This window comes from Serinus canaria, chromosome 5 (assembly GCF_022539315.1).
Source record: "Serinus canaria isolate serCan28SL12 chromosome 5, serCan2020, whole genome shotgun sequence".
Classification (NCBI taxonomy): Eukaryota; Metazoa; Chordata; class Aves; order Passeriformes; family Fringillidae; genus Serinus; species Serinus canaria.
In genome coordinates, this window is record NC_066319.1 from 10,771,731 (window position 1) to 10,784,479 (window position 12,749).

Consider the following 12,749-nt stretch of genomic DNA (forward strand, 5'->3'; position numbering starts at 1 on the left):
ATACAGGTGGTTTGTAATTCTGAGTGATTCCTTGAGTACTTTTTGGTATCCTAGTTGTTCTGAACTGAGTTAAGTATTTGGTGGACAAAATGAACCTTACCTGATTGACTGGAGCAGTATCTGACAGGCATGGAAATGTAATTTAAAGGGCCAAATTCTGGAACATGTGTTCATGCTTCCTGGTAAGGGCAAGGATTTCATTAAATTATATGAATTATTATTAAAATTGTCTTTAACTGAGTTTTAGAGTCATCATGGGATACATTTCACAGCAATCTGATTGAATCCCATTATCTACATCTCTGTCTTATATGGCCATGTCTGTCCCCTAGACTGGGCTGTGTCTTGAATAATTCTAGAAAATTCTCAGTACACTCACCACTGTAGAATTCAATTTAGAATTGATATTGTGCTGTAAATCTTCAATTCAAAGGCTTCCTTCATGTCATGATACTAACACTTTGTTTCAAATAGGCACTGAAGCCAAATGTAAATATGTCCAGCCTCAAAAAGTGGGATTATTATGTAGAAGAGATTTTGGCTACAGGTCCTTCCTATGATTGGACCATGGTACCTGCAAAATGCAGTGTCTCAGAAGAAAATGACCAAGCAGATGGTTCAGTCTCTCAGACTAAGAGGAAAATAGTGTGGCCATGTTATGATGATGTGAAAAAAATCCAGCCTGATGCCATCACCAGCCTTTTAAATGTGAGTACTTGTGGTGCACAGAACAGTGAGTTCTCCTATGGTCATAAAATTCATATTTACTTTTTATTGAAATTATTGCCTTACAGATGTACTGTTCTTAAAGGATCATGGTAGATGTCAAAACAGGTCCATAGTGAGACTGATCTGCAGATGTGGTGGAGGTTCTGGGAATCACTCAGACTTCCTTCAAAGCTGATGTTGTTCTGAATGCACACTTCCCTGGGAGTGTGCTTTAATAGAAGTCAACAACGACTCATGGATTCATTTCTTCACTGTCTGCTTCAAAGAATAAATAAAATTTAGGTTACCTTTCATAGGAAATGCAGGAGCAGCTATTTGCATTTGGGCAAGTGGTGAATCTTCCTTTCTTGACTTCTTCCTCCTCATTTTGAAGTAGGTGCGTGGTAAAAAAGCAACCCAGATTCTTGGACAGATCAGAAAATAGAATCTGACACTTGTTGATTGTAACAATTGGGAAGCAGATACACAAACATAAACTGAACATCTTGGCCCACATTTCTCAAAAAAGCTTGCCATGATTGCTCTTAGTTTATTCATATTTACTAAAAGCAAACTGATAAATTTAGATTTCTTCAAAATATTTTGGTGCTTGAAATAGATGCTTGATTTTGGCTTTTTTTTTTGTTTGGGCTTAGGCTGCTTAGTTTTTGTCCTTCATTAGAAGATGAAAAATGACCCCATTATCATCATTGTTAGTAGCAGTTATTTAGAGTGATTTAACATCTGTCTTCTCTTAAAGATGAAGATGCTTGTTGATTATAAAATTAACAGCCTAACATTTGGTTATCATCATAATTGATAGTGCAGGAAAATGACCAGGGCACTCTTCACTTCCATTGTTTCCAGCCACATCCCTGTGTGCAGTTTTATTTTGAAAACTCTTTGCAAACTTTACCTTAAATTAAAGGGGTTTATGGATCTCACTGTTGCAATGCTTGGAAAATCAGGATATGCTCTAGGCCCCCAATTCTTCTGATTCAAAGATTATTTTTAGCAATGCAGAAAGCTTCTGAATGGATGTGAGTCCTTGAAGGTTTTGATAGAGAGTTAGCTTTATTCTGGCTTTATTCTGGCACATTCCTCAAATTCCTTCTGGTCTGCTCCTTCCAATCCTGATTGATCCAACACAGGAGCAATGCCCAGGAAAAAAAAAATAAGAAATAAAGAGAATCTCATGTAAAACCCCCCCTTGACTCAAAATAAGGGAGTCAGAACTTCTCAGAGCTTCTAACTTCCCAGAGGCAAAGGAAGAGCAGCCTCTCAGCAGGGAACATTTTGGGGATTGCTCAGCAAAGCACAGAGAGGTTTGGATCAGGTACCCAGCGGCCAGGAGCACATCAGGAACACTGCAATGTTCTCCTGCATTTCTTCCTGGGCTGGGTGCCAGACCATCCATGTCCACAGCTGTGAGAAACTGTCACATAACAGGGAAATTTGCCACATTATAGGCTAAAGAAATGTGGGTCAGGTTTTATAGAGTTTAAATGTTATTTGTGAATTAGATTATAGTAATAAAAGATAGCAGTGGAGAGAACATTTGGAAAACTTTGGAGAGGTTGTATAAAGGTTACAAAAATATTCTTCTAAGTTTAAAAAGCAAAGTGAACGTTCTTTTAAAACAAGCTGTTAATTTAGGGCTATTGCTGATATAGGAGAAAGACCTCCTTTAATCATAAGTCCACTGAGAATGTGTTGGTATCCAAAAAATGTTTCAATTGAGACCATATTTAGCATCATAAATTACTGGGGAAGATTGACTCTTGCTTAGTTTATAATGATAAGCCCAAATTTGTTTGTTCTAAAGATATTTTTCAATTGAAAACTAGATAGTGCACTTCAGGATGTAAAGCTGAAACAGAGAAGTTATTGAGTGCCTTAATTCAGAATTCAGAAAATTCAGAATGTGCTGCTCTTCTTTTAAGAGTGGATCAGATCCTGGTATTTGTAAGAATTGTGAGAAATGAACCTGTGTGCATTCATAGACATATGGTGGGTGCAGAGGAGGAGATCAGCATCCAGAGTTCTGGAGCTACTGCAGAACTCCTGCCTCTACCATTCAAATAGTCCAAAGCAGGTTATTTAGCAGATCTTCTGGAAGGCACAGAAATGCTAATTGCTGGTTATTAATTGCAGGAAATTAATCATCTTATAATTGAATTTGTTATAAACTTTCTTTATATATATATAGATATATATTTCTGCTCCTGTAAGCCTGGACATCAGCAGATCAACCAGAGAGATCAATTTAAAGATATTTTTTTCTTTCAAGGAAATGCATCTACTCAGAATCCATTCCACACATGGAAAGGAAAAAGAAAATCTGCTGCTTTCCATAAAATTTAAAACTGAAGAGGCAAGAGTAAATCTTAGTGATTTATTGCCATGTATGTTTTTTTACATGGGGTCTATTAAAGGAGAATTTAGTCCTAACTTTTCAAGTTATGTACAGGAGATTGTTGAAAGTTTTTCGTGAAAGTTTTTCATTTTGAGTTCTGGAAGCACTGCTCACTATGGAGCCAAAAAAGAAGGAATGTGACCCAGTTGCTAAGTAACAAGTTTCAGTTACTTCCAGATTCTGCAGAGAAGGACTTGTACTCAGAAGTCAGGACTAGGGCAGAAAGAGAATGATCAGATTAAACTGCCTGACTTAGGGCAATAAAGAGCTTCTATCCTTTTGCAGCAGTTTGGAAAGGATTTCACTTCCAAAAGTGTCTGGTAAATGGATTCAGTTTTATGCCCCAGAAGTGTTTTCCATTCAGCACTTTCAAAGACAAACAAGTCATCTAGAGAAGGCTTTAGTCTGGCTTGTGATCATCATTCCTTATTTTTTTATCTACCTGAGGATACTCCAAACAGAAGTATTCTGGTTTTATTTCTTAGCAGAAGGAGAGCATATGTGACTCTCAGCTACCCTCAGTATTTAAAGCTTCTTGTTTGATTCTTGCTATTAAGCCACATTTCTTATATTTAATTTCTCTTTGAAGAGTTTTCTAACTTATCTTCAGCAAAGAAAAGTTTGTAGAAATATTTTGTTCCTGTTACATTGTCAAATGCTGGCTTTTTATTTTCACCTAAGAGTTCAAAATTTAGTTCAGAAGTTAATTTCCTTATCAAAATGTTTTCTTACTTTAAAGGTATGATAGTTTTCTGTCTTTCAATTAATAGCAACTTCCTGGAAAAAATTTCAATCAAAAGCTCAATAGGAATTGGACAATATTATGAAATCTACTTTAATTATTAAGTATGGTAGAAGTAAGTAGAGACTTGCTCTACTTTGAAAAGAAATTACTTAGGTGCTTAGGTAGCTTCTATATAGCATGAGAATCCTATGTCCTGTGGCAATTTTTTATTCCATCATTAATTCTTAATTGAATTTGCAAAATTGAGGTTTTGATTTTTTAATTAATAAGAAGATTTTCATAACAATATAGCTGTTGAAAGTAAAAATGGAGGAAGGAAGCAGGGCAAGGAATATGGACCACACTTCAGAGTCTTGACAAATGTATCAATGAATGTCCACAAGTAAACACAAACTCATAAAATTGCCTCTTCTTACTTAACTTTGCACTGTCTTATTAACAGGAAATAACCCTAACTGGAGGTTATCAACAGAGGTCATATTCCCAAGTTCCACAACAAGAACATGTTGTTACAGTTTGCCATCCAGATTGAATAAATCTTTCTGTTTCATTTCCTTCTTTTAGTACAGCTTTGTATCACATTTTCTAAACCAGGGTAAATGTTAATATTGGCAGTGTCCAGTGTTGGTGTCACAGCACAGCATTTGTTCTTTGTAAATATTTTCATAAAATACAGCCTGTCCTTATCAGTGTTGTGTTTCTGTTATGGCAGTGGGTGTTGAATTCTGTGTGTTCAGGGGAACTGGGGGAGAATTGAAATCCTGGTGGCTCCTCCAACCTGGGACATGCAGGAAGAGCAAAATGTGGCTGATGCTGTCCTGGGGTGCCTTTGAGTCCTGGTTCTGGTGGCTCTCCGTTTATAGCTGGTGTGACAGAGGGGTTTGAACCTCACTGGGTGAAAACAGTGACTGGAGAATGGTTGTATACAAATGATTGCCAGGGAGTGATCAGTTAGAAATGTTTGTTCTGAAGGAAACCCTTGTTACTCATTTCAGGAAATCGAGAGGTTGGAAAGTAAATTAAATCAGAGCCCAGAGAGGTGGCAGCTCTTGTGGGAAAGGGTCAAAATGAATCTCAAGGATGACACCAGACAAGACAATGTAAGTAGAAAAGAGCTTGTCCAATGGAATAATTCCATTCCTGCTATATAGGCTACCTGAGGCACTGAAAAAACCCACTGTATTTCTTGGAGTAAAATACTGCTTTTGAAAAACTGAATGTGTTGTTCTAACCCCTGATATTGGCTTTTAATTTCTTCATATTGAAAAATGTATTTTTACTTGTGCTGTTTATCTAGTTGATTTTCCAAAGTAGTTTAAGGCATACAGATAAAATGAGCATTTTACTAATGCAGAAATATATGATTTTATGTTTTTTATATGAGTTTTTTTGAAGTGCTACAAAAGCTCAGTTCATGAAAGTAGCCAAAAGGATATCCCAGATTCTCAGAGATGAGTAAAGACATTTCCATGGCTAAATGGAGTTGTAGTTTTTAAGGAGAGATAAGAAATATTCATGCTTGTGTTTCCAATTGCTGACTGTGGTAAGAAGAGCTGACAGTATAGATACTTTCTAAGTCAAAGGCTGCCTGTTTGCTCTCTGTGTGCAGCAGGAATAATGCTGGGTACTGCTTTTTGGGAGCTTGCCCTCTGAGCTCTGCACACTGAGTTACTAGTTCAAGACTGTATCTGTAGTGTTGTCATTTAGATCAGGGCCAAATACAGGATCCCTCTTGTTCCAGGTTATTGACAGTCTACTAAAATGACATGGGTCTGTAAAGTAGCTATTGGAAGCCAAAGTTTTCCTTTCCCCCCTTCCTTCCCTTTGAAATCAGGGAAATTGATTGTACCCAAATGTCTGTTCAGTTTTAGATGGTTCTGAGAAAGCAAGGCAAACACTGTTCAGTTTTATGTCACTGGAATAAGTGAAGCTTTTCTGAAATACTGATTTCTCACACCTTGTGAACCCTTCTGTCTAGGAAATTCAGGGAATTGCCATCCCTCTGGCTTCTTCTCTGAGGCAGCACTGACTTGTATAAGGAAGATTTTGTTTTGGCCTGACAGTAGTTCCCAAGTTACTTGTTGTACCATGTATTTATTATCAGTACAGCACTGAGACCACCTCACAATGCAAGACTCATGGCATTACCTTTTTTCCTCTATTTCCCTCTTCTTCAGCTCCGGAGACATCCTTCTGGCTCCTCAGGCATGATGTCACCTAATCTGCATTCCTATCAGAAGAGGTCTTTGTTGGAAATACCTGACAGTGGCCTGGGGGAGGAGCAGAGTTCAAGCATCTCTCCCTCCAATGGAGTAGACAGAAGAACAACCACGCTGTACAATCATTTCACATCAAAGAATGATGAAAATAGGTAAACTGAACCATCAGACAGTAGTTAGCAAAAATAACCAGATAGTATATCTGAATAGCATTGAAAAATCAGACAGTAGTTCATCATATTTTATTAGATTGGTAAAAGTCTCTGCCTTAGGAAGCAATGAAACCTCCAGGTGCACAGAATGTTTTGTGGCTACCTTACTCCTGCTTTTTGGATTTGATTACTTTTAGTTGTCTCAGTGGGTGGGCCTCTATCTCCTACCAGCATCCTTCACCCTTCCCTTCCTTTAGATGCACAAGCAGATTGTAGTTGCACATTTAATGCATCCAAAGTACTAGAAGGGTGTTTTATCTGTGTATCACAGTTACCAAGAGCTAAACTATTGGCTTAAATCTTGCTGGTTTTCCTGCAGGAAAATAAGTGTTTCATATGTATGTAGAGTGTTTAATAAGTGTCACTTTGGGGCTTTTATTTCTCAGCAGTATCCATAAAATGGCATCACATGCCCCTGTGTTTTCTGTCCCTCTCAGATCTTTTGAAGGTACGCTGTACAAAAGAGGAGCTTTGCTGAAAGGTTGGAAACCTCGCTGGTTTGTGCTGGATGTGACAAAACACCAGGTAAAACTTTTTAGATGATGGACTTCTTTTATTATTATGTTGCTCCTTTTTTATTGTCTGGGTTTGTATAGATTGGTCTTACAAAGAATATAAGTAATGCTGATTTTTCAGATGTGATGTGTGCTACATCATTCATGACCAATCAATGTTTGTCTCGTGTGTCTTGTAGCTCATACAGAATTCTGGGTGGACAGAGGGGTTTAGGTATTTTGCCTTTTTTTTTTTTTTTTTTTTTTTTAAGAAAGAAACATACAGGATTATTTTATAAAAATATATTATTGTATTATAAAAATATATAGGAATATTTTAGATTAGTCAGTCATGTAAATTTAGTAGCAAAATTATTCATAAGTGTCTACCTAATCATTGTACAAAAAGGAGCACCAAAAATAGACATTTGTTGGTCTAAAATTTTATCCAATTTACAATGTATGCCAGAATTCTGCAGTAGAAATTTATAGCCTTGTTACTTCAAATAATGTTGGGTCGTCAGGCAGTAAAATATTTTGAGCCAAATATTCCACAAAGTGGGGTTATAACTTCTCAGACTGTATGCTTTTGTTTTAAAAAAATTAATTTATTGTACTCCATACACTTTAAAATATGTAATATAGATAAAGACAGGCATCTCTTGAAATGCTGAGTACTTTGAGATCAGTGTGGTAAATACCAACAAGTGCTGTTTATAATTATTCTTCCTAATATATCCTATATATCTTACATAGAGGAGAAAAGGTTCATTTTGCAGGAGAAAAATAAACTTTTACATTTTTGTATAACCAAAGAACCTTCTGAGTGTGATAGATGCAGGAGTAACACAGGTCAGTCCTAGCTGGAATTCTGTTGTTTGACTTTTGCTGTGAAAGTTTCTGTTGCTGTTTTGCATTGGCTTATGGGAATTCATTGGGGTTTTGTTGTGGGGGCTTTTTTGGAACTTATTTGGATGTTGGAACTCATTTTACAGAGTGATTAATATCCATATCAAAGTATCTTTGCAAGGAACTAAGAAAAGCACAGACTTCATTCAATCTTTATGTGCAGTATAGGAAAGTGTGAGCTTTCTGTGTGGTTTATAATTACCTAAAATTACACTTAAATTTCTGCTGATCACTTTAAATTCTTGAAATACAGAGACTAAGTGTTCTATCAATGCCTCAGTGAAGAATATTTTGTGTTGGTTTTATGCAATGACCAGTGAAGAAAGGGTTCTGCTTTCCTGCCTCCCATGCCCGCTGCCCAGAGCAATCCATGACTATTTGCTTCTCTGCTCTGGAGCTCTGGACCAAATACTCTTCCCCCACCTCCTCAGTCCCTAGTAACCTTTGTGCTTCCCACCCTTAGCAGTCAATGTCCCCAGGCTGTGTCCAGGAGAAGGGAGTTGATCTGACGGGTCCATCTAAAAGCTTGTCTGGGTTTTTTCTCTGGTGTTCAGCTGCGCTATTACGACTCTGGGGAGGACACGAGCTGTAAGGGACACATAGACCTGGCAGAAGTGGAGACTGTGATTCCTGCTTCTCCAACCATTGGAGCTCCAAAACATGCCAGTGAAAAGGCATTTTTTGATGTAAGTATATTGGTCTTTGCTTGATCTTTGTGTGAAACTTCCTTCCTGTGGTGTGTTTAAGCTCCTGCTTGCAGTCCTGCTGGAAGGTGTGAGCTAGGAAAGAGCTGTTGTGCCATCTCAAGACAAAAAAAATGTGTGTAGTTGGCATCACTCTCAGCAGCAATAGTTCAAAAATGTTCCATTCAGACCCAACTGAGCCTTGCAGTTTAAAGTCTGCAGGTTTTCTTTTCCATGTGCTGATATCTTTGTGTCCTTGTTTTTCCCTTGCAGCTGAAGACAAATAAACGTGTGTACAACTTTTGTGCCCAAGATGCACAGAGTGCTCAGCAATGGATGGACAGGATCCAGAGTTGCATTTCAGATGCATAGAAAGGAGAAAAATGTTCCATGATAAAGTCCCATTTAAAGCACCTCATCCTGGAAGAAACTGAGTTCTGGAATGTTACTGACACACAACCCGCCTTCCTTACATTTCAGCCATTAAAGTTCATCAGAAGTTCTTTTCTGTTTAATAATTATAACCACTGTAACTGCTATTTTTTTTTCTGCAGGGAGGACTTGAAAAAAATAATAATCCATTTATCCTGAATTACATCTTTCTTCAGTACAATTCCTAGCTAGAAAAGTGGGCTGTATTTGCACTAGCATCTGATCCCGGTTTTCTCATTTCAGAGCTATTCTGTTAGGAAATATGTCCAAAGGAAAGTGTAGAAATTTTCCCTTCTACAAGAAGTGTATTTCCACTTTATTTAGATTTTTAAGCAGAATGTTCTTTTTTCCAGGCTAGTCATGAATAAGAGGGAACATGTCTACAATTCCTAAAACCAGATAAATCAATGAAGCTTGTGAGTCCAGTGACATACACACCAGGTTGCCAACGTTTATAGACAGTAGATATTTTTAAAGACCAAAAAAAGTGAAATTGCCTGATGCCAGATTTTCAAGTGTCTTCTCAGTGTGCAGGTCATTCTCTAATCTTGTGCTCTGCTGAGTGCTTCTGCAGTGTTGTTATGGAATTTCAGAATCTAGGGATTACCTGAAGACCATAGATAGCACTTTTATTTTCAGTTCTGTTTGCAATTCCAATGGGATAAACGAAAGAAAACTGGCTGACACTACCCTGGAGCAATGGAAAAAACAACCAACCAGGAATTCAGTGGATGAAGGATCTCTTGTGTGTGAGTTGTATGTGTTAATTTATATGCTGTTCTGCTCACTGTAAAATAAAGAATAACAAACATGATAATGCACTAAACAATGAAGCAAGCACTTGCACTGAAATCTTTACAATGCAGACATTTTGCAGGAGAGGTAAGTTATTTGTAGCAGAACAAAACAAAACTAGCTAGTTAACAGCATTTACAGAGATTAGATATGTACATAATGAAGTTTGAGGTGTCGTGATTTGATATTTTTTAAACATTTTTTTGCACATTAATTGGAGGACTGTTTATAGATTTTTACTTTTGATGAACTTGTGTTTGTTCTGCTTAAAATCCTGGTGAAACATTTTTAATAGCCCCAAATTAGTTGAAATTTTACAGTATACAAACAATGAGGACTTTGAGTAGAATATGTAGGTAATTAAGCCAATGTTTTTACTTTGAAATGTTAATATGTTAAATAGCACACTAATATTACAAAAGGTCTGTAAATATGATTCACTATTTTCTCATTTTTCCAGACGTTCTGCTTGTAATTTAATGTCAGCCTAACCAAACTGACTATACTTACAAGATTTTTCAGTTATTAAACTTTGTGGGTTTTTTTATAACTAATGTATTTTGTCAGAAAGGAACATAGATTTCTCACCACACACAATAGGAAATGCAGCTGTTTTTAATGCAATTGCAATTTCAAAACAAAAGTATGAAGGATTTTTCTAGCATTTTTCAATTGACAAATTTCCACCTGTGACAATGGTGTTTGCACATTTGTATTTTTCTTTGTATATGAAGTACTTTTATATGTACTTTGTAAAATACTGATCCTGTTCTTAGGTTATATGAGGATATACATACCACTGCTTATTTTGTAACTGGGCAATTTTAATGCTTGTATGTTATGTGATATATGTATGCTAACCATCTTGTAATAAATACACTCCCTAAGGAAAAGTAAAAACTTTCCTTTTACTGTAAAAGAGAAAAAAAGCAAGACCCACCTGTTGAAATATTCCACAAGGGCACAAGACAAATCCTTATTTACTCTGTATTAAGAACAGTGGGTGTATTCAAGGCTTCTTTTGTATACTTGTAAATATTCTGACCTAAAAGTTGCACTTGGGCATCCCTAACTCGAACACTTGTCAGCAGTAACACTAAAGAAATCAGAGTTTAAAGCAAAATTATCATTCTAACAAGTCTCAATGTATAGCCTTTACCAAAAGGCTAAATACACCTAATGTTCCTACTGAAGTCATTGAATACTGATGTTAAATATATTTTTTAGAAAAAAAAATTCTGTGCGGTATCACCAACATGAGTCGACTGCATACTTTCACCCTGAGACCTGTTCACTCATATCACCTCATGCAAAAATGATCTAGTTCCTAGAAAAGAAACTACCCAAAAAAATGGCAAGGTCTGACTTGAGGCTGTGCATGTAAATGGAATTCCTGAGCGTGGTGTGGGCCAGCAGAGTCCAAAGGGAAAGGGAACGTGTGCCGGAGGTGGGGACCCGTGGCAGATCTGGTGCTGTGGTGCTTGGAGGACGTGGTGTGCATAGTGAGCTTGGCACGGATGCTAATGTTGCCTTAAATGTTGATCTCAGTTTTTAGTGTCTGTATTGATGGAAAATGGACTTGAGCAACTTAACTTAAAAGTACCCAAAATAAAAGCTGAAATGAGAGACGTGGTATTTGTGGTGTCTGTGTAGGGAATGTACGAGGGAACGGTAGGAGAAGGCTCTTGGTGTGAGCACACAAAGTGGGTAGGGTCACCCTGCAGGTCTCTCCTCTGCAAAGTGAAGATTCCAACAGAGACTTGGAGAAAATGTGGACAAGTCAGCATAGCTTAAGCTACAGGGTTTGCCACTGTGCTTGAGTTGCATCAGCAGCAGCAGAGAATTGGGAACCGAGAATTTGTTTGGGAAAAATTCCGTGTACAAAGGGATCCAACTTCATATTTGAACATTTTCTAGAAAAATCCACCCAGGACTCAGGGATGAGCAGACGTGCTCCCCCTGCTGTGTCACATCACTATTCCACTCTGTGCATCAGAACATTCCTGCTGTAGAAAAGAGAATTACAACATTCCAGGTCTTGCAGAAGGGGAGAGCGTTGTTTGTCCTTCCCTGGGTTCAGTAACAAAACATCCACGGCGTAGGTGGAGGAATGAGGCGAGTTTAGGCTTTGAAGAATTGTTACTGAGGTATTTTATCAGTGATTTCTCTTTCATATCTAACAAGTGTTTTCTATAAAAACCCTTTCTTTTGATGGAGCCTTAGAATTACTACACTAAAAAATAAAATACTTAGCATGCCACACGTGTGGGTCACTGGTTATGTAATGGTACACAAACAGCTAACAGACCCAAGAACAAATGTTCAAAATTTTGTGTCACATCCCACACACATTATTTGTATCTGATATTTTGTGAATTTCAGACATAACAAAAATGCAGTGATCTTGTCCAAACACTGTCATTTTGCCGTTTCATCTGTAATATTCTTGGAGAATATCGAAGTGGCTGCACCACATTTCTCATTTTTCATATTCGTGATCATCCAAATATTTTGTCTGTTCATGATTATCCTGTGGTTGCTTTGGAGAGTCAGAAAACTGGGATTAATCTACCCATTCCCCAGTTATGCTGAGGTTCATGCTGAGTATCACTGTTGCACCTTCTTTTTGGGGTTTGTCTGTGTTTGATCAGTTTCTTCCCCACTTTTGGCTACTGTGCAAGCCAAGGGCAGTGGTAGCATCCACATTTTCCTTCAGGGAATTTGCATCTTTGAGTTTTTCCACATCCAGTTTTTCATTAACTGACTGTCAACAAGGATGCTGCAAGTTCAGTATTGTTTCCTCTCTTCACTTACCAGTCAACATCCAGTGGGAAATTACATTTTGTCCTGTTTCAGCTTGCACTGTATAGTTCAGAATTCCTCCTTCCTCTTCAGATTTTGCTTAGAAGTCAGAATCTGCCCACTTAGAATAGGAAATGTTGCTTCATTTTGGCACATTTTTAGTTTTTCCATTGCCTACTCTTTGGTGAAGATGTGTTTGTCTTTTGGGAGACTCACAGAGAGCTGATACTTTTATCTGTAAAACAGGCAATAGTAGGAGATGTAAATAGTTAAATTAAAGCACCACAGTGCTATCCTGGAAAGAGATCCAAAGGTAGCAGTTCTTTCAGGTATT

General features: G+C 37.5%; 1 protein-coding gene across 1 annotated transcript in view; it reads left to right on the top strand.

Moving 5' to 3' along the window:
• The window catches only part of SBF2 (SET binding factor 2), a 233,149-nt gene extending 221,910 nt beyond the window's left edge, over window positions 1–11,239 (top strand). Inside the window, 6 exon segments of the mRNA XM_050974804.1 lie at window positions 475–708; window positions 4,865–4,969; window positions 6,047–6,240; window positions 6,738–6,825; window positions 8,258–8,389; window positions 8,660–11,239. Of these exon segments, the coding sequence (XP_050830761.1) occupies window positions 475–708; window positions 4,865–4,969; window positions 6,047–6,240; window positions 6,738–6,825; window positions 8,258–8,389; window positions 8,660–8,758 (852 nt within the window). The 3' untranslated portion in view covers window positions 8,759–11,239.
• The last annotated feature ends 1,510 nt before the right edge of the window (window positions 11,240–12,749 follow it).